Source organism: Cryptomeria japonica, chromosome 2 (genome assembly GCF_030272615.1).
Source record: "Cryptomeria japonica chromosome 2, Sugi_1.0, whole genome shotgun sequence".
In the NCBI taxonomy this organism is placed as follows: domain Eukaryota; kingdom Viridiplantae; phylum Streptophyta; class Pinopsida; order Cupressales; family Cupressaceae; genus Cryptomeria; species Cryptomeria japonica.
Window position 1 is genome coordinate 87,115,374 of NC_081406.1, and position 18,511 is coordinate 87,133,884.

At 36.5% G+C, this 18,511-nt stretch overlaps 1 protein-coding gene across 2 annotated transcripts in view; it reads left to right on the plus strand.

The window, feature by feature from the left end:
* Positions 1-10,717: 10,717 nt before the first annotated feature.
* Positions 10,718-18,511, plus strand: part of LOC131078815 (6,7-dimethyl-8-ribityllumazine synthase, chloroplastic) — a 46,118-nt gene continuing 38,324 nt past the window's right edge. The window contains exon 1 of one of the 2 annotated variants that reach the window (XM_058016591.2): positions 10,718-10,943. In XM_058016591.2, coding sequence (XP_057872574.2) covers positions 10,814-10,943 — 130 coding nt within the window. In that variant the 5' untranslated portion in view covers positions 10,718-10,813. The remainder of the gene's footprint in view (positions 10,944-18,511) is intronic. The other variant, XM_058016589.2, reaches the window with a different exon arrangement.

Below are 18,511 nucleotides of genomic sequence, written 5' to 3' on the forward strand. Positions count from 1 at the left end.
TTTATTATTTCTTCTACCTACTCTTTAATCCTAGTCGACCATTTTTTTTTTCACCTTTTAATCGTATCTCTCCTTTTTTTTAAAGTGTCTTCTATATAAGAAGATATTTTCTTCATTATCAACCCTAATAAAGGTGTCTAATTACTTTATGCAATCAATATTTCTTGCGATCAAGCGACTTCAACCAAAATCCATTTTTTATTGAGCTATTGTGCACATAAAAAATCTGAAAGCAAATATATCAAACAAGATCAATGGAGATATGAGACATTGGAGATTGAAACCCTACTTGGCATGTGAATGGTAATATTATTCATTTGTTGATTTTCATGTTCTTAGGTATCTTCATTGGTGTATGGTGAATGTTTGGTAGTATAACTAGGGTTTGTTGTGGTTGGATCTTTGTAGTTTTACAATAGTTTATCATTATCATTTTTCACTGTATACAGAGCATAGTCATTCAAAAGTCATGATGTAACCACCAATCTACCAATTACCATAGAATAGTAGGGGCCCATCCCACCAACAACAAAACCAAGAGAATTAATTTACTGATTAATTACTCCCACCCAACCTCGTGCTGCAATGATTCATAGTAATTACTCATTATCGAGTAGGAATCGTTAGACCGGGATAATTTAATGTTTGCTTTCTTATTATCATAATCTATTCTCCCTCTCTTTTTATACCTTTGTACTACTTGTCTTTGTCGCCTTCTTTCTATTTCATCCTCCCCCCCTCTATCTCTATCTCCCTATCTCTCCCTCACCCTCTCTATTTATCTCTCTCTCTCTCTCTCACACACACACACACTCATCTCTCTATATCTTTATGTCCCTATCTCTTTACCACTATCTTCCTATGTCTTTATCTCTCTATATATCCCTCTATCTACATCACTCCACCTCTCCCTCTCTATCTATTGAGATCTCTCTCTTATTTACTCCATAAATCTATCATTCTATCAAAGTCATTATCTACCTAAATCTCCTTATCTCTTTATCTCTCTCCCTATCTCTCTATGTCTTTCCCTATCACTCATTATCTCCTATATCACCCTCTATCTAATATCTCCCTCCCACTCTTTATATATTGAGTTATCCCCCCTCTCTCTCCCCCTCTACCTATCTCTCTCCCTTTCTCTCCCTACCTCTCTTTATCTCCCCCTCTCTTTATCTCTCACATATCTCTCCCTCCTTATTTACCTATCTATTTCTCTATGTCTCCCTCTCTATCTCTATGTCCCCCTCTCCCCCTCTCACTTTACATCTTTACTTCTACCTTCTTCTACCTTCTTCTACCCCCTTATATCTTTAGATGTCTCCTTCTCTATGACCATCTATCTCTCTCCCTCTCCCTTTTCCTAGACCTCTATATCTATATTTCTTTTCCTCTCTATCTCGGTCTATCCATAATTCTTCTTTCATCTATCCTTCTCTCTCTACCCCTATATATCTCTGATGCAGGAGCATCCCCAGTTCATAGCAATCTTGCATCAACCAAAAACATTTTCTTTCTATTTGCAATTTCAGTTTTCCTTTCTGTGTGTCCCGGTTTTGCCTCACCGGATCTAGTAGAGTTGGATTCTACTTAAAGACTTGATCATATTTTTTGCTTCCTGACCGCATAGCATTTGTATTATTTTCTGGTAAGATATCGCTATCGGTTTCTTTGACAGTTTCCTATTACCAGTTGCTTGGACCTATTCTGGCGATCTACTAGAACCCCTTCTGAAGCTTGTGGAGCCTTGGGCATTGATTCCGATGTTCCTTGGCATGTGGCCAACCTTTTCCTGTGATATGCATTTCATCCTTTGGATTTTTCAGAGGAATATCTTGGTGGGGACCAACCTTGTTTATTTACATATTAGGTCTTGTTCTTCGGGTTTTGATCCCTTTTGGGCCAACTAGATCCTTTGGATCGATATATAATTGTAATTGTGCATTAGAATAAATTAATCAGACAATCAAGTAGCTAGACTGTGCGTAGAAGATATATCTTACGATTCAAGGTCCTGGTTGTGACCTATTATGTATGTTCTACCAGGCCTGTGAGTCGGTATGCTATAACCCGGTTGTTACCGGTTGGTTGTAATCAATATTCATGCAATAAAACAATCTGTTTTGCATTGCCTCCATCATATCTTTGTGTTTCCATTGTGTTTACTCTTGCTGACCAGTCCAAATTGATCTCTTTGAGGTCCCTCCTCATCGGTGACTACTTCAAGTGGTATCAGAGTGAAGTTTCATTCGGGAGGTTGCGTGTCCTAAAATATTGTTGTAGGGTGGTGGATTGTGGATTTGACTTGCAGCTACAGAGGACCAGCGTGAATGATGGCACAAAGAGGAGCTAGGAATGGTGGAGTGCATGAAGATGTGAGTGAAGATGAAGGAGAAGAAGCCTCGGTAGAATAGGCAAGCCTATTGACGGTTGATCCGGATGAAGAAAGGTTTTTGAAGGTTTTGAGTAGAGCGAATACTAAACCTCATTTTACCCCACTGAAATATGATGAGAAGTTAGATTCAGATGAATTGATGGATTGGATCTCAGAGATGGAGAAGTATTTTGATTTTAAAAACATACAGAAGAGAGGAAGGTGAAGTATGCCTATACCTGGTTGAAAGGTCATGCATCTATTTGGTGGGAGCATTTGCAAGTTGATAGACAGAGAATAGGTGAAGAGAAGATTAAGACATGGGATCAGATGATTGCTAAGTTGAAATCGAAGTTTATGCCAGTTGATTATCAAGTGAATCTATTCCGGAAGTTGTAGAATTTGAGACAAAAGGAATCTAGTGTGAAGGAGTACACCGAAGAATTTTACAAGTTGAATATCAGATCCAAACATGTTGATGATGGAGTTGAACAAGTTGCAAGATATTTGAATGGATTGCAGATGTTTATAAAAGATGAACTCAGTTTGATCAAATTGGAGAGTGTTGAAGAGGCTAACCAGTATGCCCTTAAGGCATAAGAGAAGTTAAATAAAAGACATGAGCAGAGGCAGAGAGGCAGAGGTGGAAGGTTTACCAGAGGAATATTTCAAGGAGGAAGAGGATATATTGGAGGAAGAGGAACCAATACAGATCAGAGAAATGACAAGGAAGTGAACAAAGAAGGTAATTCATACTGGAAGGATGATAGAAATTTCTACTAGAGGAGAGAACCAGATGGTTACCAAAATGAGAATTTTGGAAGATAAGACAAGAGAACATTTAGAGGAACCTGCTTTAAGTGTGGAGGAGAAGGACATTGTGCATTCAAGTGTAAGAAAACATAAAATACTAGTATAGCAGCAGTGGTGGAAGAAAACCCCACCAGATCAGACAATAAATCAGAAGATGGAGAACCATTGATGATGAGGAGAGCTTTGTGTCATACCGGAGGAGATGAAGAGCCTTTGCAGAGGAAGGATTTTTTCAAGACCAGATGTAAGGTATCTGGTAAGTGTTGTAAAGTTGTTATTAATAGTGGTAGTTCAGATAATCTTGTTTAAGAAGAAATGGTGAATAAATTGTAACGCCCTAAGCCTTATCATATAGCATGGCTTCAGGATGAACACAAGTTGTTAGTAAGTGAACAATGTTTGGTGAAATTAAAAATTGGGAATTATCATGATGAAGTCTTGTGTGATATTAATATGCCTATGTATATTTGTCATCTTTTGTTGGGTAGACCTTGGCAGTTTGATAGATAGGCAGTACATGATGGGAGGAAGAATAGATACACTATTGTGGCCAATGGGATGAAGCAAACCTTGTTGCCTTTGGAGGAACCTTTGAAGAATGAAGTCTGTACGAATGCTAGAATCTGTTTGGTAGATGGAAGGAAATTCATGGATGGATTGAGACATGAGAATGTGTGTTATGCCTTATTTCCTAAGAAGAATGAGAAATCAGAACCAGAAGGAGAACACCCAGAAGAGATAAAAGATTTGCTAACAGAATATGAAGACATCATTTCAAATAATGTACCCAATGGATTGCCACCTGTAAGAAGTGTTAATCATTGCAAGGACTTGGTTCCTGAAGCTAGTTTGCCTAACAAAGATGCACACTGGTTGACACCGGTAAAGAATGAAGAACTGAATAGACAAGTGTAGGAGCTGATGAAGAAAGGTTTGATTAGGGAGAGTCTGAGCCCTTGTGCAGTATTATCAGTATTAGCACCTAAGAAGAATGGAGAGTGGAGAATGTGTACTGATTCCAGAGCAATAAAAAAGATCACAGTGAAATACCGGTTTCCTTTTCCTGGGATGGATGACATAATGGACTGTTTGAGTGGAGCAAAATACTTTATAAAGATAGATTTGAAGAGTGGATATCATCAAATCAGGATCAGAGAAAGTGATGCGTGGAAGACAGTATTTAAGACAAATGAAGGACTATATGAATGTTTGGTGATGCCTTTTGGATTGACTAATGCACCGAGTACTTTCATGAGGTTGATTAATGAGGTATTGAAGAAATTATTGGGTAAGTTTGTTATTGTATATTTGGATGACATTCTGATTTTTAGTAAGACAAAAGAGGAGCATTTGTTCCAGTTAAGACAAGTTTTGCAGAGGTTGAGAAAAGAAAAGTTGTTGATCAATATCAAGAAGTGTACTTTCATGAAGGATGAGTTAGTCTATTCAGGATTTGTGATATCTGAGGATGGTTTGAAGATGGACCCTGAGAAAGTGAAAGCAATTGTTGAATGGCCTACACTGCAAAGCGTTGGAGAGGTAAGATCATTTCATGGATTGGCTAGTTTTTACTAGAAGTTTATCAGAAATTTCGGTTCAGTTTGTAACCCTATGACTGAGACCATGAGAGGAGATTGGAAGGAATTCAAGTGGACAACTGGAGCAAACAAAACTTTTGAACTGTTGAAGCAGAAAGTGACTGAGCAACCTGTGTTAGTTTTATTGGATTTTAATAAAGTATTTAAAGTGGATTGTGATGCAAGTGGAACAACAATAGGAGCAATCTTGAGTCAGGAAGGGAGAGCAATAGCTTATTTCAGTGAGAAATTGAATGATGCCCAGAGGAGATATTCAGTGTATGATCAGGAGTTTTATGCCATAGTTCAAGCCTTGAAGAAGTGGAGACATTACTTGTTGCCTAAGGAGTTTGTGTTATATATAGATCATCAGGCTTTGCAGTATTTGAACAGTCAGAGTAATTTGAATCAGAGACATATGAGATGGGTAGAATTCTTGCAGAGTTACACCTTTGTGTTGAAGCATAAAAATGGGAAATCTAACAAAGTTGTTGATGCATCGAGTAGGAGAAGGAATTTACCAACAAAGATGAGAGTGATAGTATTAAGATTTGAAGATTTGAAGACCTTGTATGATGATGACCCTAATTTTGTAGAACCTTGGAAAGCATGTAGAGAATCGATTATGGTAGATAGAAGCAAGTGGTTGGATTACTTCATTCAGGATGGGATGTTATTTAGAGGAGTTCATTATGCATACCTAAGAGTTCTATGAGGGAGAATCTGATAAAGGAGAAACACAGTGGAGGTTTAGCTGGACATTTTGGCATTGACAAAATAATAGCATTGGTGAGTGAGCGGTACTTTTGGCCCCAGATTCATAAGGATGTTAAGAGATATGTACAGAATTCTAGAGTTTGTCAAGTTGCAAAGGGTAGTAGTCAGAGTGTGGGATTGTATAAACCTTTGACAGTACCGGTAAGGCCTTGGGAGGATATAAGCATGTATTTTGTACTTGGATTGCCTAAGACATCGAGAGAGAATGATTCTATATTTGTGGTAGTGGATAGATTCTTGAAGATGGCTCATTTCATACCTTGTAAGAAGACATCAGATGCATTGCATGTAGCAGACCTCTTTTCCAAGGAAGTTGTGAGATTGCATGGATTGCCTAAGAGCATAGTTTCAGACAAAGACACTAAGTTTGTTGGTTATTTTTGGAGAACACTTTGGAAGAAGATGAAGAGATATTTGAAGTTCAGTTCTAGTTTTCATCCACAGATTGATGGACAGACATAAGTAGTTAACCAAAGTTTGGGAAATTTGCTGAGATGTTTAGTGGGAGATAAGACCGGAAGTTGGGATTTGATCCTTGCACAAGCAGAGTTTGCCTATAACAATTCAGTGAATAAAAGTACTGGAAGAACACTTTTTGAGATAGTTATAGAAGTGCATCTTAGAGGTATATTAGAATTGAGAGACATTTGTAGTGAAGACCGAAGAAGTTCAGAAGAAGAAGACTTTGAAGATTACATGGCAACATTGCATATTCAGGTTAAACAACATTTGGAAGACATGAACAAAAAGTATAAGGAGAAGGTAGATGAGAAGAGGAGACATAAGTAATTTGAAGTTGGCAATGAAGTGATGGTATATCTGAGAAAAGAGAGATTCCTGATTGGAACTTATAACAAGTTGCAGATGAAGAAGTTTGGACCTTCTAGGATTTTGAGGAAGTTTAGTTTTGGAAATGCATATGAAGTGGAGTTACCAGATAATCTGATTATTTCACCTATGTTTGACATTGCAGATCTACATGAGTATCGTGAACCAGAATTCAGTGAGGACAGTGTTGCAAACTTGGAGAAACAGTTGCCCCGGAAGGAACCAGATCAGATTGAAGAGATTTTGGATAGTAGGATTGGGCGTAGTACCCAAAGTAGTCAGTATAAGGAGTATCTTGTGAAGTGGAAGGACATACCAGTTGAAGATTCATCTTGGATTTCTCAGGTAGAGGTAGACTGCCTTGGTTTTCCTTTGACCCCAACAAAGTGCTCGAGGCTCACTTTTTCAATAACCCCGAATGTCTGATGCACGAGCATCCCCAGTTCATAACAATCTTGCATCAACCAAAAATATTTTATTTTTGTTTTGCTTTTTGTTTCTAGTTTCAGTTTTTCTTTATGTGTGTCCCAGTTTTGGCTCACCGGATCCTATGGAGTTGGATTCTACTTGAAGACTTGATCATCTTTCTTGCTTCCTGACCGCATCGCATTTGGATAATTTTTCGACAAGATATCGCTATTGGTTTCTTTGACAATTTCTTGTTACCGGTTGACAGTTCTCGTTACCAGTTGCTTGGACCTATTTTGGCAATCTACCAGAACCCCTTCCAAAGCTTGTAGAGCCTTGGGCGTTGATTCTGATGTTCCTTGGCGTGTGGTTGACCTTTTCCCACAATCTATGTTCCATCCTTTGGATTTTCTGGAGGAATCTCTTGGCAAAGGCCAACCTTGTTTATTTTACACATCAGGTCTTGTTCTTTGGGTTTTGATCCCTTTTGGGCCGACTGGATCCTTTGGATCAATATATATAATTGTAATTGCACATTAGAATAAATCAATTAGAGAATCAAGTAGCTAGACTATGCGTAGAAGATAGATCTTATGATTCAAGGTCTCGGTTGTGACCTATTCTGTATGTTCTACCATGCCTGTGAGCTGGTATGTTGTAACCCGGTTGTTACCGGTTGGTTGTAATCAATTTTAATGCAATAAAACAATCTATTTTGCATTGCCTCCATCATATCTTATTGTCTCTGTTGTGTTTACTCTTGCTGACCGGTCCAGATTGACCACTTTGAGGTCCCTCCTCACTTATTACTGCTTCAATCTCTCTCTCTACCTCTTTTTATCTATCACTTCTTATCTCTATCTTTATATTTATGTCTCTCCCTCTATATATTATCTCTTTCATCTCTATCTATCACTCTCTCCTCTCTTTTTCTCTCCCTCTCCCTATCTATCTCCATTTCTATATCTATTTCTATCTTTCTCTCTATATCTGTCTCCTTAACCATCTCTCTCTCTATATAAGAAGATGCATTGTTGATTTGAATCTATCAATTCTCCATTAAGATATTTGTTGCACAAACAACATCATTTGTCTAATTGTATGTAAAAAATAGACCAATTTTTTTTTCTATATATTTATCTCTGTCTTTCTATCTTTCTATCTTCCTCTATCTTTCCTAGGCTCTCTCTCTCTCTCTCTCTCTCTCTCTCTCTCTCTCTATCTATATATATATATATATATATATATAAATTCACACTCCTTGTTTCGCCCTCCTTATCTCTATCCCTACATGTCTATCTCTATCTCTATCTTTCTATCATTCACCGTCTCTATCCCTGTATATATACCTCTTTATTAGTTGACAATCTGTCTCTCTCTGTCTCTCTCATGTCTCTACCTCTCTCTTATTTACTCTCTCTCTAATTTTCTATACCTCCTTCTCACTCCTCTCTCTATATCTTGCCATCCCTATCTGTCTACCTCTATCTCCATATCTCTCTATGTCTCTCCCTATCCCTCTTTATCTCTCCATATCTCCTTTTATTTATATCACTCCATCTCTCCCTCTCTATCTATTTAGATCTCCCTTTTATTCACTCCATAGCTCTCTATCTCTTTTTAAAATAGTGTTATTTTTTTTTTTTTATCTATATGTATCTTTTTACCCCTCTCTCTCTCTCTCTCTCTAAGTATAGATGCATAGTTGATTTGAAGCCATCACTTCATTATTAAGAACATTGTTGCATAAACAACACCGTTTCCTAAATAGCCTACCAATTGACAATATACATTGCACAAATGTATGCAAAAGGAAAACCAATTTTTTTCTTAATTGACGTTCCACATTTCAACGACATACCCATTACACACCAAGGTGCAATTGCTAGTATATTCTTCTTGTTATATTTACATTCATGTCAAATCTTTGTTTCACTTATATAAACTACTAAGTACTACTTTTACATAGGAAACACTTGTCCTTTATTACTTTCCATTTCAATTTTACATTATTTCTTAGAACTTTTATTAAAAAATTCATTAAACATTTATTTCATTAAAATATTTTATTTTCATTAATATCTTAAGATAGTACTTTTTACAATCATCAAAGTACTATTATGCCCCTACTTTCTACTTTTAAGATAGAAACTTATTATTACATATTTTCCAATGTTCTACATAGATAGCAAAGAACAAAGTTACATGATAACACCTTGCAAAATAAATTACTCTATACATGTTCTTTTTTCAATTTATTTTAATACCAAAATCATTTTAGTTAGATTTAGTTTTTACATTAAAATTTACAACTTGTCCATCATGTTACGCTCACATTCAATTTACTATTTAATAACATTCAATTTTCTACTTCCAATGTACAAATGAATTTTAATTAATCTCTCCCACTTGATATTTAAGCTTGTCCACCCTGTTATGCTCACATTGAATTTACTACTTAATAACATGCAATTTTCTACTTCCAATGTAAATGAATTTGAATTAATCTCTTCCACTTGATATTTGTTTCTTTTGGGATATATAAATACTTTCTTCTATTTTCTTATATGACTCTCTAGAATGTTATGATATTGCTATCACGATTCAACTATGTAGTTTTTGAGTCAAACTCATTGACCCATGATTCATGAGTAGTGTCAGCAAAACTCCGAGCTCCCCCCTACGGGGGTTCTAGAATCGAGCTTAATAAGTGAATTCGTGGACTTAAACCTGCTCTAATAAGGGCCAGAATCGTCGACTGGGGGGCCCGTAACCGTCAATATCGTTAAGGTTACGGCCCGTAGGGGCCTCCCACCCACCCCAACCCACCCAACCCTTCCTCCAATGCCAAGGATTTGAGTGAGCCCTACTATTCTAAAGGGGGACTCGTGCGTACAAGCAGTCGAGAAGATGTGATCGATCCTCCGTGTTTCCAACTGCCTCTCCTCTCCTTGGCCTTTATGCTCGGATGGGTCGATATGTGTACCAGCACCACTGGGTAGGTGGCGCGATCGCATGCGTGTATGGGAAAGTCTCGATCTTTTTTCTCTTTTTTCATTATCATCCTAGCTTTGTTGTAGCATTATCATCCAACTATCGGGCCACAGGATTACGATTTAGGGAGTGGGATTCGATCCAGCCACAGGTTCCCCTACAGCTACCTTGTTACGACTTCACCCCAGTCGAAGACCCCACTGTGGTATGCGCCAATAGGACCAAACCCAACTATCCAACTATCTTAGTAGGGGTAGGGCCACCCCTACCACTACTATAGTGGTGGGGGGGATTGGGATTGGTGATTCTTGGTCCGATGCTTCGGGCGAAACCAATTCCCAGGTTGTGACGGGCGGTGTGTACAGGGCCCGGGTACATATTCACCGCGGCATGTTGATCCGCGATTACTAGCGATTCCAACTTCATGTTCTCGAGTTGCCGAGAACAATCCGAACTGAGGCAACCTTTCTGGATTTGCTCCGCCTTACGGCCTTCCCATTGTCATTGCCATTGTAGCACGTGTGTGGCCCAACCCATAAGGGCCATGCGGACTTGACGTCATCCCCACCTTCCTCCAGCATATCACTGGCAGTCTCTTGTGAGTGCAGCACTGAGTGGTACGGTTCACAAGAACCCATCTCTCGTGAGAATGAATGGTACACTTAGCACTCATTGCATCTAGGTGATGCTCATAGGGGTGAAGCATTGATCCTTCCTCGGAGTTTCTTCCAAACCCATTTGTAAAACCTTGTTGTATGTTATGAACCATCCATTATAGAGCACTTCATCACTTATCTCTAGAATATATTATTAATCTCTTCTACTTATAATTATTTAAAATAATAATATTCAATTAATACAGTTGTTTTCACACATCACTACGCTGAGCACATCCACCGCAAAAATAAAATGAAGAGAGTAATATTGTGGTATTTAACTAAAGTCCGAATTTGCCATTTGAAATTGGAAGACCGTTGATACCACTCTGGTCTGTTAAGACATTTATTCATTTATATGTTTGAAAGATTTATTGAAACAAGCGATGGCAGCCTCGGCAGCATGCGGGCAGACATTGTCGCCATGTATTTCCACAGCAAAAGGATCTAACATGTTATCCACCGGGATCTCTGCTAGGCATTCTTTGAAAAGATTCAATTTTTCTAAGATTCAAGGTGGGTGCAGAACTAATATATTTTCAATTTCTTTACTTCTCATTCCATGTTGTCTGCTAAATGTAGCTCTAGTTATCTTTCTCCAGTACAATCACAATGGGCTTCCTTGTTTTTATATGAATCATATCGAATCGATTTCTATAAAATCCACGAGTTCAATCGCAGAGAACTGAGGAGGACACAAAGTAGTATGACTGACTTAAATCCACTATAACATGAGACATCAATAGCCCTAGAAATTTCTGTAACCAAAACTAGATTGCCGGGCTTGCATGTGAATCTGATATCAGGGTTTTACTTTTATCATTATCGTCTTCTGTCTTGGGCTCTGGTATCCAGGCTTCCAATGATTACCTTTTTTGCTGTTCCAAAGGCTTCCATTCACCAGGAGACTGAAGCTAATGGGCATTAAGAGTTCATTACTAAATACTTTCACCATTAATCCATGCCATGCTATATTAAATTTCTCTTACTGATTTTTTGGATCTCGTTTACCAAGAATCCCGACTCCAGTGATCTTCAATGGGCAAGAGCTGGAGTGTTCTAAGAACTCATAAGTGCCCTAAGAATTTTTTTTTGCTTGTTTTGCTCATGCTAATTTTAATAATGCTTTTGTTTTATATCTTAAAAATGAATTACAAAGCGGAAGGATGTAGTCAATCCCAAATAAAGAATTAGTAATAGATCTGAATGAAAAAGTCTAGCGGTATCCACAATATTTTCGCTTAGTAAATATTGGATGATGCTGCCGGATAACTTGAAGCACACTCCAGTGGTCTTCATTATTTCTAGATCCAAACTCATGAAATGTCTGGAGTTACAGACCACCTTATTGTGGTGGGAATACTTAAACCTGGGCATGTTCTTATGGATGTGCCCACTTAGCACTATCCATTCTTTTGTTACGGATTGTTGCTGGGACTTGTTTGTTGGCATCAAATGAATTAGGAATCTGAGGAATTTAGAAGCTGCCATGTCACGAGCTTCTTAGTTTACTGTGGTTACTGTCTCGACGTGTCTATTTTTTATGCTGATCAAAAACTCCATGGTAAAAGGATAAATATCCAAAAGTTTTGTTAAATAGATCTTGGGTTTTATTCAGTGTAAATACTCAACCAATCAACTGTACCTGTATGGCATAAACAACTGTATCATCTTTTTATCGGGTCATCTTCATTTCTAACATTTTCACAATACAATATCTTAGACAGGATGAGCAATAATGGAAGTCATGGGAGTAGTGTATCTTACCGTCAAAACATATCTCATCAACGTTATTCAACTGAACCTGTAAGTTGGATTCTTCATTGTTAGATGAACTGGATAAATCGAGCGAGATTTTAGGGATTATATGAAACTCCCCAAAGTTGGCTTATAGAATGCTACAAAATTAATCAATTTCAAAATCAGTAGAATGATACATTGATATCCACTTACACCAAAGGAAAGCATCTCAGAAAAACCCAAAGCTTGAAGAAGCATCTGAGCAATCTTCTTTTGTTTTGAAGAGCCTAATGAATATTACAATCTATTACTTGATAGTTACCTTGGTGCAAAATTATTTCAATCTCGTTTACAAATTATTGCAGAGTCTCCAGACAGAGAAGAGCATTGAAACAATAATATCCTAACTGATTCCCAAATGATGTCTAAAGAAGATCAAGACTCTTCAGGAAAGAAAGTAAAAATAAAATCAATATTTTATTGGAAAACATCCTCGGAGCCAGCAAAACAATCTTAATCTATATCAGTGTGCTAGAAACTCTTGTCAAACTGAAGCAAAGACCTTTACTGTAACTTTTCTAATGCTTTCATAGAACCGGGGATGATGTTGCAGTTGAACATCATCAAAATTTCAAGCCGGTTCACTGTTTTTATCTCTACTAAAGAACAGAAAACTGAATAAAGCCTCTGGATCAAAATATAACCACTATGACCCAAGACCTATCTGCAAGCGGTATCTCAGATCCTTTTGTTAGAAGTATGGTTGCCGTTGCACCAAAAGATTGACCTATTAATGCCCGATGCAACCACTAGACTTATAGAATCCACAGGAGGCGGTTAAGCCATGTCACAAACCTGAGTGTTGTGTTGCACAACACAAGGAGACCAAGGGTGCACACCTTGCAACAATCCCCCTCCAGTGCAAGTGAGGGGTTTGAACTTGTGACCTAGGCTCTGATACCACTTGTTAGAAGTACGGTTGCTGTTGCACCAAAAGATCGACCTATTAATGCCCGATACAACCACTAGACTTATGAAATCTACTGAAGGTGGTTAAGCTATGTCACAAACCTGAGCATTGCACTATACAACACAAGGAGACCAAGGGCGCACACCTTGCAACACCTTCACAGTGACTTTGAACATCTATTGTCATGTTATGATTTTGGACAAAGTTTATATTTATTAAAATAAGTAATTGCCAGCACACAATGACTATAATTTGCACACAAAGAGCACAACAGAGCAACTGCCAGAATCTTCTAGTGGAACATTAGGACCGAAGTAGCATATTTCAATATCAACAATGAACAAAACACCAGAGAACTGCATTACTTCCTGTATTCTAGACAAGTCCAGTAGGGCCCAGTGAGAAACAATCTTAACACTCTAAGTGATCTTGTCAGTGACCGCATACTCAAATGAATTTTATATCAAGTTAATGTGAAAGCCACAATGATCCCATACAAATGCTGGCAAGGTAGCCACAAACCTTTGACATTAGGAAGATTTTTCAAAAACTGAAAACATAATTGGCAGTAAACAGCAAGCATAGAGGAAAATAACTTCCTCGACAAATTGTTGTTCTTTCAAAGTTAATTAATCTGTTGACTTATTAAATGAAAAACCAATGAGAACCAGAATCTGGAATATGGAGAGAACCCCAAAATTGAAGGGAGCGATGTCTTTGAGTCACAAATATAAACATATCTTCCTATAGCTCTTGTTAATCCTGTATGATGATTTCCCTACCTCTCACCAATGGATTTCTCTTGACCAAAAATTATTGGTCTTTGATATGGTCTCCTTATTTCTCATCTTCATTCTTCATCTTGATCTCACAGTTTTCGCCTACTAATTAAATTATTAACGCGTCCCAACTCAAAATTTGTTCCTGTTCAATTTTGCAATCACGTGTTTTGACTTCACTATCTTGAGTTAAGTTTGAAGTTTTTTTCTAGGTTGTGTTTCAGCCTCAGGCATTTTAATATTGTAACTAGGTATCAAATTTTGTGCCCTGAAAATGGAAATGTGGTGAAGAACAATTTCAAGTCTTGAGAGAATGCTTTACGTATCACATTAAATATAGGGAAAAAAAGATATGCTGGGAAATTATTATGATGAATCAGTCCATGCAGAATGATGAATTTTAATGTCCTTTAAATCAAATTGGTCTATAGGACCTTTGAAATGAATCTTCAATTATATAATGTAACATGTCTTTTGACTTCACTATACAAATATCACCAAAGTCGTTCTTATCATTATACAATTTATTGCCATCCCTCTAGGCTCCAATCATTCATGTCTAAAATTTGTCATAGGTAGAAGAGTCATCATTGTGATTGCTATCAATGTTACAATCCTTATGTTTCTCATGGTTCGAAAGTGCCATTAAATGTGTTGGGAATGCACTATAAAAGGAGAGGGATATAATTTAGTAGCCATTCATTTCCATAGAAGACAAAAAAATCCTTATAGCATCATTTCTAAAATTCAACATCTTAGAAGTGAAAGTACTCAAGGAAATTTGATTCTTGTAAGTTAGAAGTTCTTGATTATTATTTGAATGATGAAATTGTTTGAATATTCTTCTTCCAATATTAAGGGTAGGGCAAGTTAGAAGAAGATGTTGTTCGTGCCTAACATCATTAGTATTGTAAATTTTACAAATTTGAATGTTCCAAGGAGTTTTTGGATTAGTCCAATGCCCATTTTCATTGTGCATGCTGTAAACATTAGTACTTATTTTAACAATATTCATTTTATTCAAGTTGACAATATTGAAACAAAAATTTTGATTGGTCAAACTAGGGTTAACAAAGTATTTGTAATATCGCTACTTCCTCTTATTAATAATTCTGTAATTTTTTGGAACTCTATTAGAATTTAGGATGTAAGGTTCAATTTTAACATTATTGATAAGATTATTGTCTTTAATATTCCATATCTACCCAAGCTTCAACGTCACCCTTTTTTAAGTTTATGGCGAGTGCTAATTATATTAGAAGCCATAAGAAGTTTATTTTTACAAGTTGAGCAACTTGTATTTATATTTGATATGTCTAATCATTGTGTTAGACTCCATTGAATTGCAACACAATTCAATTAAAAGAATGTGGTATAATGTATGTGATGTCCCCTTTTATAATTTTTGCTATTTTCTGATTTTTATCTAAATTATGCAAACTGAAATGGTATAAATATAGACAGCTGCAGCTGCTTATCACAACCTTGAACTGTAGCAATCAAAATGGAACTAACAATATAGAAAACTCAACTTATTTATTCACCAATAGCACTGGGATTTTAAAGAATATAAATATATTGATCTGGAAATGCTAAGTTAAGAATTACATGGGGTAGATACCAACTAACTGAACACCATATGGCAAATCTGGAAGGTTAGATTGATGATCGGATAATGAATGCGGTAAACTGTGAGCAGATTGTTTGGTATCTTAGACCCTTTTGCTGTCCCCCAGATCTCTGTTGATGTGCCCAATGACTCCTGAGTCTGGCCTGCAGTATCGATGAAATAAACAAAACTAAATTCATAGCGAAACAAAATTCATAGCACTCCTTTGATGGCACTACACTGTTTCTTCTTATTTCTCTATTGTGATGTTGCTCTCATAAACTAAAAATGCACAAATGCACGAAAGCAATGATGGACTGATATGATAACGAGAATATTGGAGAGGCATGGTTGTTGAAAATGAAGATTGTGACCTCAATTTATAGGCTGCGAAGGTTGATTGAATGGACAAGATTGATTGGCAATTAACAGACGAGAACACTTGAGAGGATGAGTTAAGCGATGGCAAATGGGAAAGCTGCATTTGCAAGTGGAGGAGGAAATAGAAATGAGGAAGAGTTAAATGAAAATATGCCATTTGAAAGTGGAGGAAAGGAGTAGTGAGGAATAAGTTAAGTGGAGAAAGAGAGGAATTAAAATAGAAAAAGGGAAGAGTTAAGTGTGGAGACAAATTAGCAAGTGGAAGAGTTAAGTGGGGTTGAAAATAAATAGAAAAAATTTATTTATTTTGCCTACATTTGGTAAATAATTAAATAAATTTCGAATTAATTTAGTTATGATGTTTTTGAATGAAGGGATTAAATAATTATGAAAACAATTAGAGGGATTAAACAATTAGGATAATTATTTAATCGTAGAAGAATGATGAAAACTGATTGATTAAGGACGAATAATGAATTTTAATTAAATAATATAAATTTTTTTAAAGATTTTAGAAGAAGTAATAATTAAATAATTAAAAATTATGTAATTATGAGGAATTTAGAAGAATAAAATTAGTCCTAACAAGCCTAGGACAATTTTCATTGTTGACAATGTGCACCATATGGATGTCAAAGCTGCTTTCCTTAGCGGAAACCAAAGAGACTCGTATGCAACTGTAAGGCTTTATTAGACCATTTTTTTTTTCCTTTTGCATGCAAATTGAAGAACTCGTTGTATGGTTTGAAGCAAGTTTCTACAACTTGCCAACAAAAGGTTTTTGTCTACTTCGTTATGCTGGTTTGGTTTGGGAGCAGTCCAACCGCAACTTGTACACATGTCAATGGTGAACTCTTGATTGCTCTCTTGCATTTTGATGACTTGTTTATCGTTGGGAGTGGCATTGACATGGTTCATGTGTAAAAAATAATATAAAATGAACCTTTAATGTGACAAATTAGTCTTTTTACTTCTCTTTCTCAATATGCAAGATGCCATTTTTCTTGTACATCGCAAGTGTGCATTGGGCCAAGTAAAAAGTCACGTATTCCTTTCGATTTTCAATTTTAATTGATTGCCTTTTGTATTCTAGAGGATGTTGGTGCTACACTGTATACATAAATGCTGGGTAGTTTGATTGACATGATTCATATTAGAGTGGATGTTTCCTATGTTGTCACTCTATTTTCTAAGTATATATTCAGTTCTAAGGAGAGGGCTATGCTTTGTAGACATAATTTTTGTGGGGGATGAAGTTAGTTTTCTTGGTTACATAGACACATTGCATTAGATATTTAATAATAGAAGGTCTTCTGCAGGATTGGTTTATCATCTTGGCTTAGACGTTGGTCCTTATTTTCAGTAAGAAGCAATGCAACATTGCTGTTTTGTCACCAAGCTAGAGTACAAAGGGGTTGTCACAACCTGGCTGGAGGCAGTTGGATTTGGGTTGATTTTTAAAGCTCAAATTTTGACAGGAGCAACCTATAATGTTGAGATTGGACAATTGAAGTGCTATCCAATATTATATTTAACAATTGCTCTAGGGTTATGTTGTTCAAATGGATTATGCTAAGACACAACACTAGGGCGTAGACAATTTTTGTCAAATCCCTTGATATAATCAAGCTTTCAAATTCAAAATTTTGTTGGAGTTGAGGAAAGTTAAGGTGGCTGGTAATGTAATGATGTCTTGCTTGGTTAATGTTTGCAAGCCAGCAGTAATGGGGATATTCATGTTGTAATTTTTTTTGTAACCATTAATGGACAACATTATCAGGTTCTGTTATTATACTTTATCATTAGGGTTTCTAATAAGCTGGTATCCAATAGGGCTATACCCTACTTGTGGTGCCTAATCTCTCACCACCATTTGATCATCTTGTAAGCATGATTTCGTTGTATGCCATTCTTTGTTTTAAGACAAATAGAATATTTGGTTACATCTGGTGCTCACCCTATTACCTTTTATATGTTTCTGTGCTCTTGTTATTACCATGTAAAGTGAATATTATCGATCCTACTATGATTTCACACTAAATTATTGTAAGGTGTCATTGGGTTTTTGTATTGTCACAACTATGATTCAATTCAAGGCACATTAGACTGTGAAGCTGTCTTTAGCATTTAAAAAGGAAATGAGGAAATAAAAAGGTAAAAGCTAAATGTAACTTTAAAGTCCCAACCTGGCCAGCATGGTCACTCCACGTATAAGGCCCTTGTGGGAACAAGGAAATTTTACACTTTTAAGTTTTTAACTATAAATATTAAAAGTTATGTCAAAAAGTGAGGAATTGGAGATTGCACTACATTTTTTGTGGAAGCAAGAGCAAAGGCGTGTCTATCTGTTAATTTTAGTACTTTCAGATTAGATAACACTCAGAAAATCAGAATTTGTTACTAACTAGGTTTAATTAGATTTATTGTTTTCCAGATTTAAGCATAGTAAGAAATGAATGCATAAAGACAAGACAAAGATACCCTAGGAAAACCTCCTAGGAGGAAAGACCTAGCCAGAAAAGATCCTCAGATCTGATTATGGTTTTAGATTCAATTGATAATTACACACTTATCTGGAGTATAGAGGTTGCAGTCACAAGGAAGA